The 21,682-nt window shown below is 39.6% G+C and overlaps 1 protein-coding gene across 2 annotated transcripts in view; it reads right to left on the reverse strand.

Moving 5' to 3' along the window:
- Positions 1-17,068, reverse strand: part of adam28 (ADAM metallopeptidase domain 28) — a 29,723-nt gene extending 12,655 nt beyond the window's left edge. Inside the window, exons 1-9 of one of the 2 annotated variants that reach the window (XM_017684968.2) lie at positions 16,343-17,068; positions 14,997-15,088; positions 8,938-9,020; positions 8,185-8,261; positions 6,505-6,583; positions 5,401-5,477; positions 4,653-4,845; positions 2,097-2,159; positions 1,664-1,735 (exon numbers count right to left, since the gene is read on the reverse strand). In XM_017684968.2, the coding sequence (XP_017540457.1) occupies positions 1,664-1,735; positions 2,097-2,159; positions 4,653-4,845; positions 5,401-5,477; positions 6,505-6,583; positions 8,185-8,261; positions 8,938-9,020; positions 14,997-15,088; positions 16,343-16,434 (828 nt within the window). In that variant the 5' untranslated portion in view covers positions 16,435-17,068. The remainder of the gene's footprint in view (positions 1-1,663; positions 1,736-2,096; positions 2,160-4,652; positions 4,846-5,400; positions 5,478-6,504; positions 6,584-8,184; positions 8,262-8,937; positions 9,021-14,996; positions 15,089-16,342) is intronic. The other variant, XM_017684967.2, reaches the window with a different exon arrangement.
- Between the last annotated feature and the right edge of the window lie 4,614 nt (positions 17,069-21,682).

Below are 21,682 nucleotides of genomic sequence, written 5' to 3' on the forward strand. Positions count from 1 at the left end.
AGCCATTGCTAGTGGTCTGTAGATATATTCTTTTCATTTTGCTATCTTATGTTTTTGCACCATACTTCGCCACTGGGACGATGTATTCATGTTAGTACCCAGTGCCCATTTTGCGGCATACATAGTGCTGTATGTCGTTCCTGGACAATTCAACCCTAGTCTCATTGGTCCACCAAATCTTTTCCCAGCAGTGTTTTGGATGGTCAAGTTTCTCTTTGGAAAACTTCATGCATGCAGCAGTGTTCCTGCCATGGATACTGTATTTGTTCAATGTTTTTGGCGGGGTACACTCATGAACAGAGAGGTTAACCAGTTCCAATGATTCTGCAAAGCTGTTAGCTGATACTCTGGAGTTCTTTTTTTACTTGTCAAGCCTTCTGTGTTGTGCCTTTGGGGTGATTGTGGCCGAGTGCTTTTTTCTAGAGGGAGTAGACACAGTACTAAATCACCTCTATTTATAGACAGTTATACGTTCTAACTATAGACTGGTCAACGCCTCAACTCTTTGAGCTCACTTTTGTAACCCTTTCTAACATCATGCAAATCAGTAATTATTGATTGTAGGCCTTCTGGGGCTTCTTGTGAATGGCAAACTCAAAATGTTGGAGTGATTTTATAAGTCAAAGTAGCTTTAATCCAAAGTTTCCAAGTTTTCTAACTCCTAACTCCAATTAGATTTTGTTGTCATTAGCCTGAGGCTTCACATACTTTTTACAAACCAACACTGTGAGTAAAGCTTTGTTGGTGCAAATAATGGCCCATATTTATCAAACCTCTCACAGTAAGAATGCTGGTCTGGCGTCAGCTCAGAGCTTTTTGCATAACACTGAATAGAATTACATGAACGGATGAAACCTGATGTCAGATCAGTGTTCTTACATTCAGATTCTTGACAAATATGGGTTAATATGAGCTGCTCAGCTGGTTTTCCATGCATTTGCATTGTGCACACCTCATGCACCTGCCTTGTGAGTCACGCTTACAGTTTAGCAGGCTGATTTTTATCATAAGGAAGGAAAACTAGCACTAAAGTAGCTGTAGTGTGCGTCACTAGAATAGAGTAACTTGCATAAATAACAGTTATCAGAGCAGATATGGTTACAATATGAGGAACATTTGTTTCATCAGTTAGCTTGTGGATGACCAGCAGCAGAGTCCGGTTTGAAGGACATATGGATTCCCTCCATTGTTTCTCTTGGTTTCTTAGTTGAAACTACCGCCGTCATGTGGAGGAAATACCTTAGCCTGGCTTGCTCTCACTGTGAGTTGTTCATGTGCTTCCAAACAATACTACAATCTTTCAAAAGGACGATTAAAATAATCAAGGTGTAAGTTCTGTGATTCATACACACATCCCGGTAATTGAAAGCAAGTTCAATCTTGAGGGTGAATCTTGCGAAATGTCAGCCAGATTGTGAACAAAACTATAGGAGACAGGGGATAGAAGCAAACTCTACACTCTACTATAAAAAAGCTGTGTTACATTTCACCCCACATTCAGTTGTGTGTCTTCCTTAACAGGGCTCTCTATATATCTCACTCTGGGACCGTGCAAGTTTTCTTCGTAGGTTTCCACTGTCCAGTTCCTGACGAAGCAGGCCTATGTTCTTTCACACGTGATGTAGCCATCTATTTTGGTCGCTAGATATAAAGGGTGACTTACAGCATTGACAAAGTTGATGATTTCATATACCCTCTGTCTCACTTTGTTCACGTCGCTGTCCGCCTTCTTATACTGTGGGCATACAAAGGAAAGTCAGCTGTAGGCAAATTTAGGCGGACACAACAATCATATAGGAATATGCTTGTCTAGGCACAATTTCCAAGTTCCTTTTTCTTGATTAACTTGTGATCATGTATAGACATTTGTTTCAGGTTCATGTAAGAACAGGGAAATAGGGCTGACACAAACAATTCTGTCTACACACTCAATTGTGGTTTGAACTTTTCTAAAAAGCCACAAGGCCAGTTTTTTGCATACAAATGAAAACTAGTACTGGTTTAAAAGGATTATGAAGGAGGAAGTGAAATTCGATTCCTTATTAGGCTTAAACTGTTTGCATAAATCAGGCTTCATGTTTCTGCTGGTCACATACCATTCTGTTGTCTGCCACCAAGAAGAGTTCATTGTATTTTTGTTGCTGGAACATTGTTGGCCCCTACCCAAGAGGGAAAAAAAGACAAGGAAGCAGTATTAGGCTGTTTGGAAATAATGGTTAAAGTTTAACAGTAAAACATCAATTATTAGGTCAAGTCATGCCCCCCACTAAAACATGTAAGGCCAGATTTCTAGATGCAGATTAAGCCTAACATGGACATTGTTTAAACCAAGTGATGGACCAACATTAAAAATTCATGAACAAAAGAACTAAACATCACTGAACACACTGTTTTAAATATACTTAAAAAGAACTCTACATCTTTTCACTTAGCCCTGGCAGGTTTCTGACAAGGTGATGTGGACCAGTCGCAGTCGAAAGGGGGTCAGAACAAACCACACCAGTAATTAGGGTCAATCATAGCCAGGGGGAGGTCTTAGAACAAACCAGACTAGTTACTGGGGTCAATCATGGTCAGGGGGAGGTCTCAGAACAAACCACACCAGTGATCTGGGTCAGTCATAGTAAGGGGGAGGTCTCAGAACAAACCACACCGGTGATTTGGGTCAGTCATAGTAAGGGGGAGGTCTCAGAACAAACCACACCGGTGATTTGGGTCAGTCATAGTCAGGGGGAGGTCTCAGAACAAACCACACCAGTGATCTGGGTCAGTCATAGTAAGGGGGAGGTCTCAGAACAAACCACACCGATGATTTGGGTCAGTCATAGTCAGGGGGAGGTCTCAGAACAAACCACACCAGTGATTTGGGTCAGTCATAGTAAGGGGGAGGTCTCAGAACAAACCACACCAGTGATCTGGGTCAGTCATAGTAAGGGGGAGGTCTCAGAACAAACCACACCGGTGATTTGGGTCAGTCATAGTCAGGGGGAGGTCTCAGAACAAACCACACCAGTGATCTGGGTCAGTCATAGTAAGGGGGAGGTCTCAGAACAAACCACACCGGTGATTTGGGTCAGTCATAGTCAGGGGGAGGTCTCAGAACAAACCACACCAGTGATCTGGGTCAGTCATAGTAAGGGGGAGGTCTCAGAACAAACCACACCAGTGATCTGGGTCAGTCATAGTAAGGGGGAGGTCTCAGAACAAACCACACCAGTGATCTGGGTCAGTCATAGTAAGGGGGAGGTCTCAGAACAAACCACACCGATGATTTGGGTCAGTCATAGTCAGGGGGAGGTCTCAGAACAAACCACACCAGTGATTTGGGTCAGTCATAGTAAGGGGGAGGTCTCAGAACAAACCACACCAGTGATCTGGGTCAGTCATAGTAAGGGGGAGGTCTCAGAACAAACCACACCGGTGATTTGGGTCAGTCATAGTCAGGGGGAGGTCTCAGAACAAACCACACCAGTGATCTGGGTCAGTCATAGTAAGGGGGAGGTCTCAGAACAAACCACACCGGTGATTTGGGTCAGTCATAGTCAGGGGGAGGTCTCAGAACAAACCACACCAGTGATCTGGGTCAGTCATAGTAAGGGGGAGGTCTCAGAACAAACCACACCAGTGATCTGGGTCAGTCATAGTAAGGGGGAGGTCTCAGAACAAACCACACCAGTGATCTGGGTCAGTCATAGTAAGGGGGAGGTCTCAGAACAAACCACACCGATGATTTGGGTCAGTCATAGTCAGGGGGAGGTCTCAGAACAAACCACACCAGTGATTTGGGTCAGTCATAGTAAGGGGGAGGTCTCAGAACAAACCACACCAGTGATCTGGGTCAGTCATAGTAAGGGGGAGGTCTCAGAACAAACCACACCGGTGATTTGGGTCAGTCATAGTCAGGGGGAGGTCTCAGAACAAACCACACCAGTGATCTGGGTCAGTCATAGTAAGGGGGAGGTCTCAGAACAAACCACACCGGTGATTTGGGTCAGTCATAGTCAGGGGGAGGTCTCAGAACAAACCACACCAGTGATCTGGGTCAGTCATAGTAAGGGGGAGGTCTCAGAACAAACCACACTAGTTATTGGGGTCAATCAAAGTGAGGTGGAGGTTTCAGAATGAAGGGCCCAGTGGTCATCACAGTCAGGGGCGTCTCATCTCAGAACTAAGGACACCAAGATTATTACCTATCGCAGTTGACGAGGTCTCAGAACAAACAATGTGGTGATAAAGACCAATCACAGTCAAGGACAAACAGACTGGTGATCGGGACCAATCACAGTCTGACGAAGAATGAACAGTTCGGTGATTAAGACCAATCAGAGCCAAGGAGAGGTCTCAGAACCAATGAAGTGGTCAGTGTTTTACTGCCTGCTTTAGTCAAGGTTTAGGCTTTATTTGGCTCTGGAAACATGATCCTTAAAGTAGGTTTTTGCATTTAAGCCCAAGATTAGTCTTAATCCATGCCAGAGAAACTGGCCCATTGTGTTTTTACTCTCCTGCCTGCTACTCTTGAGGTTGCCATAGTGAAATATATTTTCAACTCTTGACCAGATATTTTTAGATACTTAGGAATCCAGGCCTTGTTTTAGTCAGAGTTAAAAAGAACACGTGTAATGAGGAACTTCACTTATAAATGTCACTCTTACAGACAAGCGAGATCGAGATTTGCTGAGGCGAGGGGGAAAGTCGCCAGTGTTTTCATCCCAGCTGGTGTTGGTGACTCCACACACTGACGGGGTGTTGGTCACATTCTCGTACTTCAGTACAGCGTGGTCGCCATCTCCATCCCCAGACAATGGCTCAATGAGAAACCTCTGCTCTGCTGTCTGGAAATAACCTCTGCAATGCAACATTTTGGAAATTAGTACAATCTCAGAGAAATGAGGCATGTGTGGATAGTCCAGGGATGTGTACTCAGAAATTATACCCAGTTTGGAAGTGCATACTCTCCTAACAACAGTCTTAAAAATAGAGATTCCTAAATGGTTTGGATGTACAGTTCTAGTAGCTTCAAGGAATGTCTGCATAATTAAAAAGTTGAAGAAGCTACAAAAAAATGTTTCACAGTAAAACAAAATGTCAGTTCACATTTCATACCGAAATCTTGAAAAATCTTTCCATTGCGTGGAAGTGGTTTTCTTTTGGCACTGCCCCAAAGAACTCTCTAAATGTGTCCCACTAACCAAATATGGCAGTATGTTTGTTGTAATTTTTATTAAAAACATGAACACATCGCGAGTGCTTTGTATTTGTTAATTCAAGACTCATACATACAAGTGACAAGGCCTCTTGAAACTCATTGAGAAATTTCTAATACCAAATAATACTCTTCAAAAAGCATTTTGTCCTAGAAGGTAGACTGCAAAATTAAAGAATGAAAGTCAGATGACATACCGTAACCCTTCACAAGTGCTCACGCTGACCATTGAGTCGCTGTCATTCACAATCTTCCCCTGATAGTAGCAGAGATCCTGGGAATTGAGAGGGAACAAAAGGACAAATAATTAGTCTTAGTCTTAGTCTTGGATATATAGGTTTTAACTGCTTAAGCTGATTTCACACCAAGAGCGACGGTGTGCCGTAACCCCATCAAACACACATCATGAGAGCTGTTTACATCACATTTAATGTTACAAGCAAATGCCTTTATTGTTTGTTTATTGCTTTAAAAACTTTTGAGCGTAGATGTTTAAAACCCCTTACATGGCCTGGACCTACTGTTGGGCCCAAGGTTTCAATACAGTTCCATAACCTAAGTATAGCGTAACCAGTTTGCATTGAAGTCCCTGTAGTTTCTGAATAATAAGCCTTAGTATGTAATAAGCCTGGGAATTTAAGGGGTTAACAAGCTATTTGCTACTGTTTCAAAGAGATGACTTGCTGCAGTGACTGATGCTAGTATTCCCACCATGTTATACATAGATCCACAATCATTTTACTAGTTTTATAGTGATTAACCACATAAATGACCAGCACCCATTGGCAGGCCTACGGTTTTAATGCATTTCTATATCCTAGGAATAGCACAAGCAGTTGGCATTGAAGGCCCTGTAGTTACTGAATAATAAGCCCTGGTAAATTAATAAACTTGGGATTTTAATTATTTAAAGATTGATAGAAAGTTGCTGCTCTTTATCTCTTGCCAAGGAGGGGAGGAGGAGATGCATGGGCGTTCACCACATTAACCTACTAGACTTGAAACTAGCTATGTTGATTGTATATTACAGCAAGAACATGGCATGCTGTACTATTTCTAGAAACTGCTAGCATGCTGCACACATAAAAATAGACCTAAAACATATTTTTGTGCCATAGTGAGCAGTGTAATGCAATGTTCTTACCACATTTAGTGTAAAATGGGCTTCAGACATGGCCCTGACAACTCCTCAGTTGATATTGTATGAGGCAAATGTTGTAAGAATGGCTTGGTATAACTGGTGTGGTAAAATTATGGTACAATGTGTAAGGAGTTGAAGACCAGTACAGGGGTTCACCTACCAATTTGTTAGGTGTGGTTGTGACCGGTGTCCCATCGTCCATGTAATGCGTCTCAGTATAGTCCTGGGTTAATAAATCTCTGTGGACGCCAACACAGATACAAGATGAACTTAAAACAGACCATAAAAGTGACCCTTATTAGTCCCACAGCAGTGAAATTTCACCTCCGCATTTAACCCATCCATGCAGTGAAACACCACATACGCACTAGTGAGCACACTTGCCCAGACCAGTGGGCAGCCCTATCCACGGCACCCAGGGAGCAGTTGGGGGTTAGGTACCTTGCTCAAGGGCACTTCAGTTATGTACTGTTGGCTCAGGGGATCAAACCAGAGACCTCCCAAACATGTGGCTGGTTCCCTAACCTCCAGCCCACAACTGGGATACTACGAAGCTGGAAACATTCATCAGCAAGCTTGTTCATTCATTTGAAGGTAGCCTTGAGCACAGAGGTGAGTAGTTTACTCAGATTCATTTACTTCAGTAATGTTTTCAATAAACTGTAGAGGTCGTTTTAATAGAAGACACTTGAGTCCATTTAAAAGGGAAACTTTTACGATTGTCTACATTCTTCCTGTAACATCATTACATTTTAATTCAGTTCTTGTTTAGTGCAATTTGTACTCCAGGAAATTCTTCACCCTTATTGGTGCCTTTGTTGGCCATTACTCACACCCCCACATATCAGGATAATATTGATACCAATAGCAGAAACAGAGGACAGTTCTGTAGAGGGATATCATCCCCATCTCATTTGCAAGACATGTTTTTCATATGGTTGACCAAAACCGGCGGTCATTATGAGAGCAGGGTTATAATGTCAGCTCTACGTAAGATCTATATAAGATAACATTGTGATCAGAAGTTTGAGGGGTCATGGACGGAGGAAACAAACCTTGTGGTTATGGTAATCTATTTCTGCTCTGTCTCTGCTGGAGGAAAACCTTGAATCTCTGTTTTTGACATTTTTCAGTTTTGACAATTTGAAAGTGCCTGTCCTTTACACTGTATGTAAATTTTATGATGAACGGACTACAAGAAATGACCCAAAAAGTCTGGTTCCATTGCTTTACATTAAAAGTAAAGTATGTTTTTTCCTTCTTCTGTAAAGTTACCATCTTGGAGACACAAGGTTTTCATCAGATAACAGTTTTATCATTGAACATATATAATGAGATGCTTGCTATTGATCGTTTGTGGTCACCAGTGGCCCTCTCCTGGAGATATGTTTTCCTGCAGACCAGCATCCAACCTTCATCTAACAGGCTGCCACCCTCCTTATCTACTTTCAATCTGATCCAGCCAATCAAGAATGTAGCAGGAACAGGTATGGAAGATTGTGTTTGACTATACAGGAACATAGATCTTCATGACCAGGGTTGGTGACCGCTACTCTGTCCACCTCTTCTTGCGCAGACCTCAGGGAAGCTTACTTAGCTTTTTTCAACTTAGACCACAAGTCTACCTGATTCAGTTTGTTCAAGTTAGAACCAGCAAATCCAGTGTTACATGCACTAGGGACTTTGGATGACGCTTAGCGGAGAGCTCATGATTGCAAAAGCAGGAACTACAACAGACGCACATACAAGCTTTGTCCAGAGACTCAAGACCACAGGATGTGTCTGTGTCCTATTAACCAATGTATTTGATGACGCAATGAAAATAGATGGTTGGTCTTACTCGTTTTTCTCTAGATGCATCTCGATCTCTTTTCCACCGAGAGTCATGGCATATTTCACCACATCTGGGCGGGAGGACTGAAGACAAGATTTGATTAAGTTCAGATTTAATCATCACTCATCCCTCAAAGGCATTCTTAGCTACTGCTGCTTAGCTAATATTGAGATACATCATTCAACAAAAAGAGAAATTCTAACAGTCTTTGTTTAGAACTGCTGCATAATGTTGCCAAGCTGAACTATGTTTGGTATGGAAATACCAAAAAAAAACATGCTAACATGAATGGGGGCTGTGATTAACAACAAATACACATGTAGCTGTTAGAGCAATTACCTACTATAACTTATCTACTACCCTGTAACAATACTACAGACATGATTCATAGTTCCAGAGTTGCAATAATGCCTAGTGTTACAACAAACATGCATCACCATAAGGAACTTTTTTCTAAGTTTCTGAGTTCTAAAACATTTTTGTTGAGCCATTTAGAAATAGATGTAAATTAATTAATTAATGTTGTCAGCATATATGTTCAGAAAAAGACTGTCCATAACCCTTCTCCATGACAAAAAAGCTCACGTCTGAATGGGATTTTTGTCGATGTTCTGAAAGCTTGGCCTAAGGTATACCATTTATGATGTGTAGAGTATGGATATTTGAATTGATTCAGTGAAACATATACTGTAAATACATTGTTTTCTGTAGAAGTGTTATATTAGTAATGATTGACCTTTAGTTTTCTGGAGCTCTTACCTCTAAATCTCTCTTATGAAGATCATGTACTCTGACTGGTCGAACCACCTCATACACCTCGACTCCATGAAGTGTGTAGCTACCTGTGACAGAAAGTAGCAGAGAAAAGAAGTGTATTAGTGTACCAAAAGTTCTGGCAATTCTGCATCTTCAAGATTGTCGTCAATCACCATTTGCCTGCTTCAAAGTAGCAGCTCATTTCTATTGCGTGGAACTGCATTGCTCTTTCTGTTTGGTTTAATTTAGTGTTGCAGGTGTCTTATGTCTTTGTTAACACTTTAAGCAGTGTATGGCAACAGTGCAAGCCCTTTGGCTTTGTTTGTCCATCCATTGTTGGACTTGGGTGTATCATTAATCTGCCATGTAAGAAGCACCTGTATAATTCGTTGGTGCCAGAAGTGATGTAACTACACCACAGATATAGTTTGCTCCTGTGATTTAACTTTGTGTAGATTAATGAAACAGATTAAATTTACAAAAGGCACAATGGAGTCTTGTGGATACAGAAAACTGACCTGTTAAATAAGGCACCGAAAAGCCAAATTACATATGTAAATCACTTTTTTCTGCAAATTTCAGAAATGTATTATGCACCACAACTTCACTTTTCAGGACAATTTTTCACTTTTCCATTATTTGAGGCTCTAATAAACTGTTGGAATCTTTCAGGATGCATGAGTCTTGCAGGCCATCCTCTGACAATCGGCAGTGAGTTTTGTGTGTTTCCTGTGCACTGGCATAACAGTGGTTTTCCTGTCCAGATGGGCATTGAACCCTGCATGTGGGGTGGTGCCATTAAGTTCTAAAGAAGGGAATTCACTTCACCAATGGCTACATGTGTACAACGTAAAACAAGATACTAAATTCTGTATCGCGAACATTGGCAGTAATTCCAAATTCAAAATGTTTGCCACCAATATATTATGCATCCCTACTTTACTTGCCACCATCCTAGGACCCCAGATATTTCTGCTTTGAGGCACCAATATTAAGATAATTTAGTAGAAAATGCTTTAGTTTTTGAGAAACATGCCCTGATAGTTGGTAACTGAAGATTGACAAAACAAGATAACATTGAGCATAATGGCTCTTATGTAAAAATCACAGCTGGTGTATTATGTCCCAATCCATATTCATTAATCTAGAAGACACATAGAAAGATTTCTGCTTTCCCAAACGATTGATGGAGTTCTGTAGCTCGTGGCCTCCACTTTTATTTCTGTAAAATGTGTTTCTTCTTCCTCTTGGTCTTGTGAAAGATTAAAGATGTCTGTTTAACTTTTTGTTTCTGCAGTGAAGAAAACAAGCCCTGGTATAGCATTATGTAGTTAATAATTACAAATGATTAACAGTAGCTGCTACTGTTCTTGCTCTTTATCAGATGTGCCATGAAAATGCCTCTGGATAGGCAAACAAGTTTCTACAGAATCTTTTTTTGTTTGTCAGAAATCAGCCTCTGTTGAATGTTGTTTTGTTTCCACACTTGAGATAATGGTGCCAAGAAGAGTTCTTTGGAGAGACACAGTGGTTCTCGAACAATTTGAATACTTGAGTAATCATTTGTGATGTTAGTATTCAGAAGGTTCGTCTTTTGCTAAAGCTTTGGACCCCAACAGAATTTCAGACACACTCTTGTTGATAGTACGTGGTAGCACTTTTTCCTGAACCCTGCTACATAACATTAACGTAAGTATGTCATAAACATAGCATGATGTCATGCCAGAATATGTTTAGTGTAAATGTGTACAAATGATTATGTAAAATGTGAATATTATTGTTTGTAAGTGTGGTATCAAGAACAAATTTTCGAGTACTCAATTGGAAAGGCAAGTATTTGAGACCGGTAAAGTGGTATTTGGTCAAAACCTAGTGTCTTTTAATGGATGGTTTGTTTTTATATATAAGATGTGCAAGTGTTAAGGATTTTACTGTGAAGGTTCTACATCTATTAAAGGCTTTCCTAGAACCGTACTTTCAAATCAAGAACCATTGAGGAATTGATTTATTTTTAAGAAGTCCTTGTCGATATAACTCATCAAGCAAGTGGTCGCTAACTGAGACAGTGTTCTAGAGAGGTGGAAGAGAGGCCAGTCAAACCTGGTTGGCTTATATGAAATCGTAACAGTTTCCCACCATAGCCTGATTTGATCAAGTCATCAAGCAAAGCCGAAGTACAAACGATTGTGACATTTGGTGCCTCAAACCCAGAAGGGGACTGGTTTGAACCCCACGGGTCCAAGGAAGGTATAAAAACTGGATGGCTTTGGGTTCAAATTTCTGCCCATGTGGAGTTGTTAAGTGATTTCAAATATACTTGCTTAACTGGTTTATGACACTGTGACATCCTGTTATGTTTAAACATGGACCAAAGTAGGAGGCAAAACTAGAAACAATGTTATGATGCATCATGAAACCTGAATGTCACCCATTTTTACTTCTACTTTTAGGCAAGTGTGAAGATTGAGGCAAAATGCTAATTACGACCGTAAGCTTTGTGTACTTCTTAGCTACATTTGCCTCGTACCTCCAGTGCAAAACAAAAGAAGCAAAGTGCCCAGCCCTGAGCTGCAACTCGACCTCATTGCCAAGAACTGCTGCTGTATCTCTACCTCTGTCAATCTTTTAAGGCCCATGCAGAATTGTTGCTGTTTCTGGCCTTTCATCAGCTTTAATCAAGTGATTTTTCAACAAAATCACTGCACTGATTTGATTTGTAAAGAACTTGAGGTAGCAAAGCTGAAAATATGTACATTTCTATACAATCTGTGTCACAAACTAGCATTTTAAACAAGAATATGCAGGAATAGAAATATACACCTGTACACATGATGACAGTTCATGTTGTCATTTTTCTAAGTGAAAATAAGCTTTTTTGCAATTTCTAGTACACAGCTTCATTTTCCCTGCTGAGTTTGACGTAATAAGAAAGGCATACTTTACAAAATGAGCCGTAACCTTTGTAACATGCACTTTTAGTCATTTTTATTTCACTTTTAGTCATTTTTGTCCTTTTAGTCATTTTTATTTTATTTTTCGGTTTCATTTTTATTTTGCCAAATAAACAGCAATTGTGCATTAAAACGATATTTGTAGAAAACATGTACGACATAAAACATGGAATATGACAGGGACGCCAAAACTTTTTGCACACAGCTTCATATGAAACATTGGTCGATGTTTATCATTAGTGTGATGAAATACAGCGTATCAATGAGTGCTCACTGAGGGGAACTGTGCTCTGAACGGGTTCATCAACAAAGAAAGCTTAGTGCATCTTATTAACACATGAAAAAGTAGCAAACAGAAAGCTCCGGCTCTACGAGCGGATATATTTTGCAAGCAGGTGGCCGAGGTAAGTGGGTTGCTGGCATGGCCCTTGGTCAGATTGGAGTAAACAAAAGTTGAATACACAGTGAAGTACGCAGTGGAAAGCTTCCTTGTTGAAAGTGGTGGTGATTGGAGCCAGACGTCCACCTCTAAAAGCTCCTTCACATAAAGTTATTGCATGAAATACACTGCCTGATGTCTGAGTCACTGTTTTTGGATCGTTTTTAAGGTTTTGGCTAAAGACGTTTCTCTGAAACATGTTTGTGGTGGAGGGGTACATGCAGGGCGTTATAAGGCAAAGTAGTCCCCAAAGAAAACATATTTTTTCAGATTTTACACAAATTTATCAACATTATAGATATAAACTCAGAAGGCATGTGTGGGTTCACTGGTGGTTGTGGATAGTAAATTAAATGTCTATATTTGTGTTGTAGACATTGTGACCCCTGGTTCCCATCACCACCTCTGTAAAGACATCGGAGCCCCTATGATTCACCATTTCACACTAAACCACTCTGAACGACTCTGTTTACATCTCAACCACTGAATTATGTAGAAATGCTGAAATAAAACCCTGCTTTAAGCATGAGATACAGTCAGAGCAGTTACAGCAGTTTTAATGCAACACACTAAAGTTTTGTAAACCAGTCTCAATAGCTGACAAGTAAATCTTTGTGGTTGGAAGAAAACCTCGTATCTCCAAGATGGTAACTTTACAGGAGAAGGAAAAAACCTACTTCACTTTTACTGGAAGTCGATGGAACCAGACTTTTTGCTAAGTCATTTTGATCCATTTCTTTTGGTCCGTTCTTAATGAAATTCACACACAATGTGAAGGGCAACAGGCCTTTTCAAATTATGTCAAAAACTGGAAAACGTCAAAAATGGAGGTACAAGGTTTTCTTCCGGCTGCAGCGAAATGTAAGAATCATTTTATGTTGGTCTGCAAATTTGAAACATGACCGTATCAAGAAATCAAGTGTTCTGCACAGTTCCGATTAGCTATTACTCTTAGGATTGCATGTTGTTGAAAAGGGTGCTGTATAGAACAATGAACACTCAACCAACCCTTTGCATGTCTAAATAGTTCTTTACATGGTGAAATTGTTCTTCTGACTGATGGAAACTACTGTACTGTAGATGGTTCTGTATGGAACCTTTTTGAATAGGGCTCTGTATAGGGCTTTTCTACTGTTAGGATGTCAAGCTTGTTACAGTTTACCACTATTTTAGCATCATCATCATTCCATATAATTCCATACATGTTGTGTTGATTTTCTAAGTGACAATAAGTCGCTGTTTAAGTTTGTTAACTTATTTTCACTTAGAAAATCTACATAACATGTCATTTGAACTGGGACGGATTGCAAATGTCTGTATTTTTTGTGCAGAGCAACAGTGTGAAGTGAAACCCTCACACCTTCACACCTTCTATTAACAGCTTTGCAAGATAAGGCTACTTGATGTTCTGCGAATGTTGAAAACATTCATTAAAAAACTTCTCCATTTTTCAGCATTGCTAAATAAGTGAGCTTGAGGTGAGGAACTATTTTTTTAAGAGTGTGGAGAACATGTTGTAGATGGTTCTGTTTATAACCTTTTTTGTTTTCTACACAGCACCAAACAGGGTTCTTCTATTACTACAAGCTTGACATCATAACAATGCAGGAACCCTTTTTGGTGCTATACAGAACCATCAGCAGCACAATCGGAACTCTTTCCAGATGCAATGAACCCTTTAATTATGCAAAAGGCTTTGACTGTTCTTGGTTCTATATAGAACCACTTCTTTTACTAGAACCCTTGAAGAACCATCTTTTTTTAAGAATGTAAAGAATGTGCTGTAGATGGTTCTACATAGAACGTTTTTGGAAAAGGGTTCTATATAGCATCAAACAGGGTTCTTCTGTTCTTGCCAGCTTGGCATCATAATGTAGGTTAAGAACCGTTTTTGATACTATACAGAACCCTTTTTTTAAATTATTAATCAATCTGAAGAACAACTCTGTGACCATTAATGGCACTAGGTAGAACCATTTCCTTTTACGAGAACCCTTGACGAGCCATCTTTTTTAAGATTGTAGAGAATGTGTTATAGATCTGCATAGAACCTTTTTGAAAAGGGTTCTAAATAGCACCAAACCAGGTTCTTCCATTGTTACAAACTTGACATGAATAGAAGAACCCTTTTGGGTCCCATACAGAACCATCTACAGCACAGTCTGAAGAACCTTTTCCAGATGCAGAGAACCCTTTACTCATGTAAAGGGGTCTTTGAGTGTTCAACGTTCTATATAGAGCCGTCTCCTCTGCTAGAACCCATGGAGAACCTTGAAAAATTCACATTTATCCAGTATTTACATGACACGCAGTAACAGGCTCCTGGTTTGTTTCTATCACAGGTGAAGCTTAAATGGCCTGTTATGAAATCCGAAGCACGATCTCGTCTAATTGCCGTAGAATTACAGGTCAAAGTCTTCAGTAAGTAATCAGGTACATCTACAGGTAGTCCAGCTTACAGTGATAGGCTCCACCCCGGCTGATAAACCCAATAAGAGAAGCCCAGCCAGATCGGTGTATATGAGTCCATATACTCGAATACGTTCTGAGTGTAGTGAACACGGGTAGACAGGTAGATCTATGGGTTAGTATTAATCAGTGAGGCCGTCTGAGCGTCCAGGTAAACCAATCGGTCATTGTGTGCGAAGGTGCAGGCGTATCCAGTGTCTTACCTGAGGGAGCGAGTGACCCACAGAGGGCGAGGATCCATAATAGGAGACCAACTGCCATTGTGGGCGTGCGGACAGCTACTGAAACAGAAGAGCTGAGAGAGGGAGCTCTTTATGGGTCACCTGCGCTCGCCCCGCCCACCCAAACCCAGCCGTAACTTTGAGGAAGTGAGGAAAGATGTGTTCAAACAGGCTCCAGCGAGACAGCAGAGGAAGTGCCGATGTGCTGTGACGCAACCGAGCTCACGGGAGTCATTACTGCAGTTTCAGTCTAGTGTCAACACAGCGGCACTCCTTACTGCTCTGACTGTGCCACTGAGAGGGAGGACACACAAGGACACAGGAGACCCCACACAGCTTTAGGCTGTGTACACTTTGAGTAAATGTAAAACATGCTAAATGCTGTAAATGAAAATATTATTAATATTATTATTATTATTTATAGTTATGACTATTTGATTAAAATCTATACATACAAAATGATATAAATTGAAACACACACAAATGTATTAAAAGGAAAAGAAATGTGGCACATGCAATAATAATATGATTGACAACAGTAATAACAATATTAATAATACAATGAAATGTATTAAATGTGAAATATGAATCACAAATATGAAATAATGGAATTTAGAATATATACAGAGGAAAATGATATATACATTACTGCTATGATGGTTGTTGCTATTACTATTGTTATTATTATTAAAATAACAAACAACAACAACAACAATAAAAGCGACAATATTAATAAAAATAACAATAGTAATTATTATTATTATAACAACAATAATATACATATTAAATATTTAACATGTTTAATGAGGAGTTATATATAAATAACTCTATATCCCTCACAAATTCCATCACGGAAAATGTCTTTTCATATAATATTACTTTTATTTTGTTATTATTTTATTTCAGTTTCACTTTATTTCTTATTTTGTAGTGCTGTTATTATTATAGCTTGTATTTATTTTCTTTGGAAGATGTTTTAATTTTCACTATTTTATATTTATACATTTTTAATTGAAATATAACAAAAGTAATCTGTAATAAAACAAAGTTATTTATATTTAAATATTCATAAAACATTTGAGATATTTTGTATGTATATATATATATATATATATATATATATATATATATATATGTACACAGACAAAACTGACAAAAATATGTAAATATCATAAAATAAACAAAAATATTAATCAAAATATAAAGACAACATTTAAAATATTAATATCTAAAATAAAATGTCACACCGTCATGAAAATAAATAAAACAACAAATTGAAAATAAAAACATAAAACATAAAATAAATGGAATGTATATAAAAAACTTACCTTTGTGTTGAATTCCAGTTCCTGCGTGTCACGTTTCGGCCCTCGGGCAACCGACTGGGCAGTTTTACGGTTTCCATGTAATCTTGATTCATTCATGAAGTCACTTCCTTCCTCCTCAGTTACTCATACATGCTCCCCACATAGATCAATAAAGCTTAATGGTTTGGATTGGTTGGTGAAGGCCAGCAGAACTAACTGAAGACTCCACCACCGCACTGCATTCTTTAGTCCTCCAGGCACAAAGTCAATGGCCAAGCACAATAAAGAGGTCAGTATTCTGACGATTCCTGTGTCCTCAAACAAAGCCATTGTCCACTGTAAAATGGAGAAAGCATGCACTGTCTTTCTCGGGTGGAGTGTCTGTTACTGGCCCATCTCTTTCTCTCTCTCTCTCTTTTGACCTTTTCTGGACTCCTTGTTACTTTTCCCACTGAACTTGGTGTCATTCCTTCTTTTCTTTCTGCAGATTTACTTTTTTCTGCCCACTATTCTAGATAGGTAGACAGTATTTGCCCCTATCTTAGGGGGCTTGTTGTATTTCCAGGCCTTTTTGAAGGTATAAAAGGTTCTAGACATCAAGCTGGACAGCCTTTTTGAGCCTGTGGTGGGGGACGTTAACAGGTAAAGACATATGACATGGTTCCAAAACCTCCTGATGTTTTAACAGTTTAATACATATATAGACATTAACATGGAGTTGATCCTCCTTCTTTACGTTTGTAACAGCCTCCACTCTTCTGGGAAGGTCTTCCACAAGAGTGTCTCTGTGGGAATTTGTGCCCATTCACTCAAAAGAGCATTTGTGAGGTCAGACACTGATGTTGGACAAGAGGGCCTTGCTTGTTTCAGTTCATCCCAGAGGTGTTCAGGAGGGTTGAGGTCAAGGCTCTGTGCAGGCCACCGGAGTTCCTCCACACCAAACTTGTCAAACCATGTCTTTATGGAGCTCGCTTTGTGCACAGGGGTCCAGTCATGCTGGAACAGGAAAGGGTCTTCTCCAAACTGCTTCCACAAAGTTGGAAGCATATTATTCTCTAAAATGTCCTTATATGCACTAATATTACCGTTTCCTTTGAACTGATGAACCCAAACCCTGAAAAACAGCAGAAAAACAACAACTTTACTATGCAGTCCGGTAGGTAATGTTCTTCTGGCATCCACCAAACCCAGATTCATCCATCAGACCGCCAGATAGTGAAGCATGGTTCATCACTCCAGAGTCCAGTGGTGGTGTGCTTTACACCCCTCCAGCCGACACTTGGCATTATGCACTGTGATCTTATGCTTGTGTGGAGCTGCTCGGCCATGGAAACCCATTTCATGAAGCTCCAGATGTGCGGATCTCTTGCTTGAGTTGCTTTCAGAGGAAGTTTGGAACAGAATGGTGAGACAGAGGATAGGTGACGCTGACTTGTGGCAATGGTGACAACCTTTTAGAGTCACTGAGCTCATCAGTGCAACCCATTCCACTGCCAGCGTTTCTCTATGGAGACTGCAAGGCTATGTGCTTGATTGTACACACCTGTTAGAAGTGAGTCTGGCTGAAACATCAATCATTAGGAGGCGTGTCCACATGCGTTTTGGTCATATAGTGTGTAAGTATACAGAAACTGAGTCAGATTCTGCAGGAGTTTTTCAGTTTCAAGATTGTAACCGCCATGGTCACGTTTTTATTTTGGGTGAAGAAGGTGGCATTTTTCGGCATGGCATTACATCATGTCTTGTTGCTGTAGAATGTGTTAATGTTATTTCTGACTATTATCTGTCTGGTTTCTCCATAGGCTAGTAGGTGCAGGTTACCCTCTATTTATATATATATATAAAGTATTCTTTTGTTGTTGTTTTTTTTATGTGTAGCCCCTAATAGTTAGACGGTTAATCAAGATTATACTGATGACTATATGATGCCAACGGTTGATGCTCAGAAAACACGTCCTTCACCAAGTTCTCTTTGACATTCACTTGAAATCATCAGATCTACTTGGGAAAGGAACGTGAACCACAACTCACATCACACAATGTTCTTCTGCATTCTGCAATTAGACATTTCGACCAGATCCCCAAATCAACAACGCGGCAAAAAATGAACTTAAGCAAAAGTCTTGAATGCCCATTACTCCCAGGACTTTTACACAAAGTGTGTTGAGCTGTCCAATGATTTTGTCTTAGCAACAATTTGAAACGATTCTGTGGTGCCTCATGTGCATTGGAGGATTCTTGTGCTAGCCTCCACCCTTCCAGCTTGATGGCATCTGTCTAAGTAAGCTAATGCTGTCAATAGGCCAGGGTTTATTTAAGTTGGTGTAACAGATCATTGTACTCAAACCTCGAGACTACAAATGCACCCGCTCACTGGACCAAATTTATGTAGATTAAGTGTTCTTTGCAACATGAAAAATAAAATGTTAAAAACATGAACAGAATGGCTAGTGATGTACTATTAGACGTCCAAGACATGGTCAACAAATGCCAGTTTCATGCCATTTTAGGCTTTCTGCAAAGTGTAAATTGGTGGGCAACCAGATAAAACATTGTTTTAGTCTTTCAGGTAAAGGGAACTTCCTGTTCTGAAAACATGAACCAAATATCGACATCTACTATTGGAAACATACTGCAATGACAAAGATGGATATTGACATGGTGGTCTTGTAAAAGTGGCAAAAACCAGTTGAGTGAAAAACATTCAGACAAATCAGGACATAATTCAGCCTAAATTTGTTGGAAATAGTTCTGCATAAACAGCAGATTCCTTTCCTCATCGTTCCTTTCATCATGCTATGCTAACATGGTATATGTAGTTGTTTGGTAACTACTGGTAGAAGGACGGCTTTGTGTGACAGTTAAAAGCAGAAGCCTGTGGCTTTAACCACAGACTTGCTCCTCCTCACCACCAGGACTGTTTTGAAACCATTTCTTCAGGTCAGTTTCTGTATGTTTCACAACTGATGTTGTTCTTGACAGCTGGTGCTACTTTCTACACTGTTCTTTTCTTCCATGCAAACATATATTTACATATATTCCAAAAGGATTCCATTACATATATTCACATGTATGTAGCTTCAATATATTTTAATGTTCACATATATTTAAATGCTATAAAACATCACAAGGTCAAGTCTGAAAAGGTGGCTTGAACTGTGGCCTCCACATGAGGCCTATAAATGCCACTACATCTTCCCAGTAAACACACAACATTGTCCAACATTGTCTACTTTCTTCCAACGTTGTCAAAAGCCGGTGCTGATTATGTTGTCTGGGTAAGGTCGTCACAAGGTTGTCACAACCTCATTATTCATATAGTTGTTGTGTGGCGTCAGAGTAAACAGCAGATTAGTTAGCAACTTAGCAAAGTTCCATGCGCGAGATATCGAGATACTGACAACGTTGTCACAGCGGAACTGTGTTTGCTGGGTAGCAACTGAGTAAAATAAGGGTTGATTGTTCTAGTCTGGCTTCCCACATAGAAAGGAATGTGTTTATAGTATGCATTTCAACATGCATGAAAATTGAATGTATTGTTGCTTATTGTTTGTAGCATTTAAAATGGATCCTGTAATGAGACAATACATTCGAAATGTAGCTCACATGTAAAGAAGTACATTCTCATGTATTTCTTAACCAGTTTTTGGAAACGTTTACTTGATAGCTTCAAGAAAGCTTAAGCTACAAAACCCATCATTTTTGGTGGAAGTTTGCATATATTGGAATATGGTGCACATATATTTAAGATATGTACATCTATGTTCTGGGTGAACAGAAAACGTGGCCTATGCAAATGTTATGGCACATTTTCTGTCTTGTTTATTTGCAATATGTTAAACAAAGAAAGAGAAATTATTCACTAAGGTTTGCAGTAAAGTGTCATAGTTTGGTGCGTCACCTCTAGAGAATGTCTTTTCACTATTAACATCCGTTGAACATCATTTTACCGGGTTTTTAAAACAATTTTGCATATGGATTAAGTGTGATTTTAGTTTAATAACACGATTGAGGTTGAGTTTCTTTTGTGGTTTTATGTCTCAAAGTGAAGAGAATGCAGACGGTTATTCATGATTCCTGCTGATAAGCCTTGCTAATGACTGTAAATAACGACAGGTGAATAAATCTAGAGGAGTGATAGGAGGAGCGGCTGTCTTTGGAGACTTTGGTGAGCAAATAATCACGATGGTAGTCACAGTGACACTCATATTCAGTCATAACCCTAAACTGCAGGGAATGTTTGCTGTGTCAACATTTCGCTTAGTCTGCAGCACTGCGGCCAGACGCGCGGCATGGGGAAGACTGTGGACAGCAAATGTCAAAATAAAGGCAAAGCCAAATCCTGGAGATTTTAGGCAACGGACTCTTTTCACACTTGAGGCAGTTGTCAAAGTAGAGAAAAACTTTACAGTAGTGGTGGTGTTTGTGAATGAGAATGCCCACAAAGTCCTCCTTTGTATGAATAACTAAGAATAGTTAAGAATACCTCAGCTAGTTTGTATTGAAGTCCCTGTAGTCACTGAATAATAAGCCTTAGTATGTAAAAACGTTGGGATTTTAAGGGGTTAAATTGAAGAATTCAAGTAATCAACAATCAATTAATCAATCAATCCTGTTGTTTTGTACAGTTATAAATGAGCAGATCAGTATTCCTATGCAAGCTAACAAACATAATGTTCAGTTACTCTAGTGTTTAAGCAGTACTATCACTATTGTTAATGTTTACCAAGAGGCATAAGCAGCGTAAATATACTGTAGACCTTGTCAAGCTGGCTTCACTTTGAAATGAAACCTGCTTCACCAAACAAACAACAGCTTTTGTAGGAAAAGTAGAAAAAAAAAACATCAGCATTCTCATTCAGAAACACTGCCACTACTGCAATGTTTTCCCTACTATAGAAACTTCCACTGTGTCGAATATGGAAGTGTGAAAAAGGTCTGGCTAGACAGGTTTTTAGGTCCAAAAAAGGACGTATGGTCACCCTACACTAGCTATCATTTGCACGACGGTGTTTGCAACAGAAAGAGAACATGAGCTCTAATGAATTAGTTTATAAATGACCAGGTAAATAAATGTAGGTTCTCTTGCTTGATGTCTTATTTCTTTAGGACTTCCGAAATTCCACAGTGGCTCTAAAGCAAAAACTCATTCCAGATTCTAAATAAAGCTCTTGGCTTGAAATGTAAATGTTAGTTCTAGATTGACTCTCGACCAAAAGTGACACACATCAGTTCGGGCTGATCTTTGATTTATTTTGTTGAGTCAGATTTATATGACGGCGTATGGAAGTTCCTCAGTTTCAGAGGACTGATTTGTGAGTCACATGCCTGATATCAGCATCATCTCATGAACAGCTCTCA

The sequence above is a fragment of the Pygocentrus nattereri genome, chromosome 20, assembly GCF_015220715.1.
Source record: "Pygocentrus nattereri isolate fPygNat1 chromosome 20, fPygNat1.pri, whole genome shotgun sequence".
Classification (NCBI taxonomy): domain Eukaryota; kingdom Metazoa; phylum Chordata; class Actinopteri; order Characiformes; family Serrasalmidae; genus Pygocentrus; species Pygocentrus nattereri.